The 5917-nt window shown below is 40.5% G+C and overlaps 1 protein-coding gene and 1 long non-coding RNA gene across 2 annotated transcripts; one reads left to right on the top strand and one right to left on the bottom strand.

Moving 5' to 3' along the window:
* Nucleotides 1-364: 364 nt before the first annotated feature.
* LOC309480051 (uncharacterized protein) lies at nucleotides 365-1546 on the bottom strand. Its single transcript, XM_082144413.1, has 2 exons — nucleotides 886-1546; nucleotides 365-670 (listed from the first exon to the last, which is right to left on the bottom strand). Exons 1-2 carry the CDS (start codon nucleotides 1524-1526, stop codon nucleotides 556-558), a joined length of 756 nt encoding a protein of 251 aa, XP_082000539.1. The 5' UTR covers nucleotides 1527-1546; the 3' UTR covers nucleotides 365-555.
* A 3533-nt stretch (nucleotides 1547-5079) lies between these two features.
* On the top strand, nucleotides 5080-5586 carry LOC309481460. Its single transcript, XR_014200023.1, has 3 exons — nucleotides 5080-5140; nucleotides 5236-5365; nucleotides 5461-5586. It is a non-coding gene; the product is annotated as an uncharacterized lncRNA (long non-coding RNA).
* The last annotated feature ends 331 nt before the right edge of the window (nucleotides 5587-5917 follow it).

The following is a 5917-nucleotide window of genomic DNA, read 5'->3' as shown; positions in this document are numbered from 1 at the left end:
AGTACATATCTATCTGTAAAAATTCTGTTTATAGTAATAGCCATCTGTATATTATATTCAGTACATATCTAGCTGTAAATTCTGTTCACAGTAATAGTTATCTGTATATTATATTCATAGGACAAATCTATCTGTAAATTTTTGTTTATAATAGTATTCAACTCTATATTTATTCAGTACATATCCATGTTCTGCACTTATGGAACCACTGTATATCCTGCACTTGCTGCTATTGCACTTCTGGTTAGACCTAAACTGCATTTCGTTGCCTTGTACCTGTACTTGTGTAATGACAATAAAGTTGAATCTAATCTAATCTAATCTAATCTGACTTTGAAGTGTGCCTGTGTGTGTGTGTGTGTGTGTGTGTGTGTGTGTGTGTGTGTGTGTGTGTGTGTGTGTGTGTGTGTGTGTGTGTGTGTGTGTGTGTGTGTGTGTGTGTGTGTGTGTGTGTGTGTGTGTGATATCAAGTGCTGGTGTGTACAGGGTTAAAAGCTCAGAGAGATTATGAGGTGCCAGATCGTGCAAAACCTTATAAGCAAAAGCATGAGGATTTTATTGAAGGTGAAGCACCTCGTGAAATTGGGGCCCGACCAGAAAGACCCCCTCGAACCTGGCGTAGGCCTGGGTCACCGTCTTCGCCGCGAGGTCATCTGTGTGTGCCACGTACCTGCATTGAGACAGAAGATAATACAGTTACTTTAAACAAGGCTTTTCGATGCTCATCTTAGTGTGTGTGTGTGTGTGTGTGTTTTTTCTTAGTGTTACATTTTTGCCGAATGTTTCGCTATCACATTCGTTCACGATTACTCTCTCTCCGTTACTCTGTAATACAGGTGTAGTTTTATAAACAAACGTGCTCTTCTGCATGGATGCCCGACTTACCGGTCCGCTGATGCGTTGATCATCCTCCGGTGTCGCTCATTGTGCATGTCGCACATGGTCACGACACGGCTCACCGGGTGCTTCGCCGCGGCCGGCGTGTGGCAATGTGGGGTCACGGTGTACAGCTGCAAAAAGTTGACCTTGACGTCTTGGCTCAGTATGACGTCCATGAGCCTCGGGTCAACGTCCATGGGCAGGTGGTCGAGGTTACTCTGAAAGTTCGCCGTCTCAGTCATTGAATAAGAGGAGAACAGGGTCCCCCGCTGACCCACCACCTCCTGCAGCCCACAGCGTGACCACAGGAGGTTGACGGTCCCGTCGCTAGAAGGGTGGATGTTGACGGCCACGTGATACGAGATGTCGGCGACTCCCCGCGTGTCGACAAGCCGCCTAAGGTCGAACCACCCACTGTCCCTCTGCCCGAACTTGGTGAGTGTCAGGTAAATACCCATGTCCACGTCAACGTTCACATCTTTGACTGAGCTCATTAAGAGGTCAAGCAGGAACCTCTGGTCGCCGGCCAGGACGTTCATCTTGGTCAGGTTGCCGAGGTCATTCTTCATGATGCTGGCTCTGGCCAAGTCACGCGGCGGCAGGCCCTTCAGCCGGGCGGTGAAGTTACTGTAGACGGCGTTAATCATGCCAATGGCATGCGCCTTCGCCATTAAATCGCTACGGAACATGGGGGCAGTGTTGTTCGGGTCGACCGGCACGCAACTTATGTTTAGAAAGTAGCCACCGTCGACGTAGGCCAAAACGCTGCCCATCGACCTGCGGAAGGACATGACGCCCTCAGATGTGTAGGCAGTCAAGTCCACGTGCTTCCTGAGAATGTGCCAGTGATTTAACACCCTGGATGGGTCAACTTTGCCCACAAAGAGGTAGTGGAGCCCAGCTTTAAGGCAGCTCACATCCTCCAGGTGGATGACGACCCCGTCGAAATCATACGAGTACCTCACTACATCGCGGGCCTTGTCTAACACGGTGGGAAATATGGGGATGCGCGGGGAATCCGTACTTAAAAACTCAGACACACTCTGGAACTTTTGAAACTCGGTCACAAGGCCGCGTGTGTTCTCTGCACATGCCACATCGAACGGCTCGAAATCCTCACTGAATAAACCCAAGAAAAAACGCCAATAAACTACATGGTTTGACACACACAAACTATTACACGTCAAAGATTAAACATATATAAACACTCACCTGTCCATTTTTGAAATTTTTCGTCTCTGAGGAGATGGATTATAACGGGTGCAGAACAGACCCCATGTGCGCTGGCAGGTGCTTGCCGCCGTTGGTCACGATGCGCGGGTTCAAGGTTTATCGCGGATTCGTATACATAATAAAAGTCCCGATTTAAAAAAAAAATTAACATTAAATAAAAAAAATATTTTTATGTCAGATTTCAAGAATTTACTGCCATTCACATAGCGTTTCTACTGTATGAGGTGTCGTATTTTAAGTTATGCAATGAAATCGCACGTTATAGCGCTGTATTATTCTTATAGCACTGTAATAACCTAGAAAACAAATATAGGACGATTATTTAAAACAATTTTTAAAACGCTACAATCTATCTATATATATATATATATATCTATATATATACAAATTTTAACCCAACAAATTGTATGTATTTTAACAATTTAGCCTTTAGGAAAAAAAAAATCTGTCATTTTTTACCTTCACAGTTCACTTTCATTTCCAGGGACTATTTCTCCATCACTCGGTAATAAAAGTATAGTTTTATAATTACAACATTAATATCGACATCATAAAAATAATAACGGGAAAACAAGATAAAAGTCCCGAATTCACCTTGAGTGGATACAAACGTATTGATCCAGCTCATTTAAAATGTGGTGTGCCTGTAGTATCGTTTTATACAATCATGCACATATGATCTTTGAAATCGTTAAGGTTAAATGTTTTAACGTTTACAAATGTATGCTCCATTTACAGCACCTGTCGATCTGTGATGTGACCAGTAGAGGGAGCCAAAGGATGGGGGAATCTTTAAAGCCTGATGCTTTTCTACTGGTAAGTTTAATAGAGGATTGGGAACCATATGCATTGATCGTTTGTTTTATTTTTTATTTATGTTTTATAATCAGTATTACTATTACAGACATTTCGCTCAAACACAAGACTCTGACAACCCAAGTGTTTTTTAAGCATTTAATTTAAGCCTTCAATGATTATTTTTGTTGTTGTTTGTTTTATTCAAAAAGGTAAAGGATTCACACATGTAAAGTAAAACCAAGTCCCAGACACCCATTCGAATATTTTTTATTTATTTATTTTATATTATTTTATTTTATTTTATTTTATTATCAATATTACTAGGGTGCTCTGACAGTACTCTTTAATACAACTATGTACATAGAATCTGTGATATTCCTGAGTATTGTTATAGGTTAAAACATTTATAAACATTACCTATAAGTATTTATAACATTTTACAATAACTTGATCTTATTAATGCAAATTTTTTCATTTTATTTACAAAGGTAAAAGGATTCACACAGGGAAAGTATAAAATCGCAACAATGGAAGCATATATATCCCTAGGAATAGAAAACTGACCTTTGACCCCATAACTGATAAAAAAAACTATATCTATCTATCTATCGTTCTATCTATCGTTCTATCTATCGTTCTATCTATCTATCTATCTATCTATCTATCTATCTATCGTTCTATCTATCGTTCTATCTATCGTTCTATCTATCTATCTATCTATCTATCTGTCTATCTATCTGTCTATCTATCGTTCTATCTATCGTTCTATCTATCTATCTGTCTATCTGTCTATCTATCTATCTATCTGTCTGTCTGTCTGTCTGTCTGTCTATAGTGGGCACCGGCGGGTGCAGTAACATTGCTCGGCACCTGGTGGCGCTAGAGGGCCTGCTGAAAGGTGCTTGTGTGACAGTTAGAGGGGCCACGCCCCTTCTTGAAAGCCATAAAGCTGAGGGGATTAGAGACAGTCATTCAAAATCGCCTGACGAGTGCAGTTGGTCGAGCACGAAACGCGTCGCGAAATGCCCCTGAATGACACAGACTGTAAAATACAAGATGGCCTCCATCATTTGGTGTGTGGTGATGTAGCAGAGCCTAATATAATTTTTTCTCATCGCCCAAACAGGCGTGAGTTAGTCTGTTTAATGTTTAAATGTCTCCCTTCGTCCATACAGACGTGGGTAAGTTGTGTTGATGCCCCTCTCACTTTCCTACTAACACCTACCATTCGTTCTTCTTGCATTTAACCCTAATTGGCGTACCCCACGGTGATTTAACCCTCTTTTATATTTTTATACATCTCTCTGGACATTATTTTGGTCCATCCTTGTGTGTGCGAAGCGGCCAGTTGTGTTAGGGCCCGTGCATAACCAGATTTAGACCTCAGGTTTGGATCTTGGATCTTCTCTCACCTAACTCAGCCAGTGCCTGATACTCTGGACTTCGTTCACGACGCTTGGATGTTCCTGGTGATGTTTGTGGGTGTTTGTATACATTTATAAAAATATTTAAAATTAAAAACAAGAAGGTTGATAGCAGAAAAATGACTCATGACGCATTATTTTATGCTGAAAGGTGCTTGTGTGACAGTTAGAGGGGCCACGCCCCTTTTTGAAAGCCATAAAGCTGAGGGGATTAGAGACAGTCATTCAAAATCGCCTGACGAGTGCAGTTGGTCGAGCACGAAACGCGTCGCGAAATGCCCCTGAATGACGCAGACTGTAAAATACAAGATGGCCTCCATCATTTGGTGTGTGGTGATGTAGCAGAGCCTAATATAATTTTTTCTCATCGCCCAAACAGGCGTGAGTTAGTCTGTTTAATGTTTAAATGTCTCCCTTCGTCCATACAGACGTGGGTAAGTTGTGTTGATGCCCCTCTCACTTTCCTACTAACACCTACCATTCGTTCTTCTTGCATTTAACCCTAATTGGCGTACCCCACGGTGATTTAACCCTCTTTTATATTTTTATACATCTCTCTGGACATTATTTTGGTCCATCCTTGTGTGTGCGAAGCGGCCAGTTGTGTTAGGGCCCGTGCATAACCAGATTTAGACCTCAGGTTTGGATCTTGGATCTTCTCTCACCTAACCACATCTACAGAGGAAATTGAAATGTTGTATTTTTTGTTCCTGTTCGACGATTTTTTTTTTTTTCTGTTCGACTTTTTTTTTTTTCTGTTCGACGACTTTTTTTTTGTTCCTGTTCAAAGACAGAGACAACACTAGGTAAGTTATTTTTTGTTCCACTTTATCTCCTATCGTTTAACTGATGTAAAAATCACTGTATTTTATGCTAATACACAACTTACCTTATTATGCAGAATCGTGGACCACCTGGTAACCAACTCACCTGGATGACCACATCTCCAGAGGAAATCGCTGTGTTTTTATTTTTTGTTCCTGTTTGACAACTTTATATTTGTTCGTGTTCAAAGACAGAGACAACACTAGGTAAGTAATTTTTTGTTCCACTTTATCTCCTATCGTTTAACTAATGTAAAAATCACTGTATTGTATGCTAATACACAACTTACCTTATTATGCAGAATCATGGACCACCTGGTAACCAACTCACATGGATGACCACATCTCCAGAGGAAATCGCGATGTTCTTTTTTTTGTTCCAGTTTGACAACTTTTTATTTGTTCCTGTTCAAAGACAGAGACAACACTAGGTAAGTTAATTTTTGTTCCACTTTATCTCCTATCATTTAACTGATGTAAAAATCACTGTATTTTATGCTAATACACAACTTACCTTATTATGCAGAATCATGGACTACCTGGTAACCAACTTACCTGGATGACCACATCTCCAGAGGAAATCGCGATGTTGTTTTTTTTTTTGTTCCAGTTTCACAAATTTTTTTGTTCCTGTTCGAAATTTTTTTTTTTTTATCTTTTTCTAAACAAGCACCAACACTTAACTTTTTTTTTTTTACAATTTCAATTTTGATAAATAAATAAGGACGAAGTATGTTTGGTTGCATTTATTCTTAGGGA

This window comes from Leuciscus leuciscus (assembly GCF_965113295.1).
Source record: "Leuciscus leuciscus genome assembly, chromosome: 18".
Lineage (NCBI taxonomy): Eukaryota > Metazoa > Chordata > Actinopteri > Cypriniformes > Leuciscidae > Leuciscus > Leuciscus leuciscus.
The sequence above is the reverse complement of the archived record's forward strand: the minus strand, read 5'-3'. Positions and strand labels throughout refer to the sequence as shown.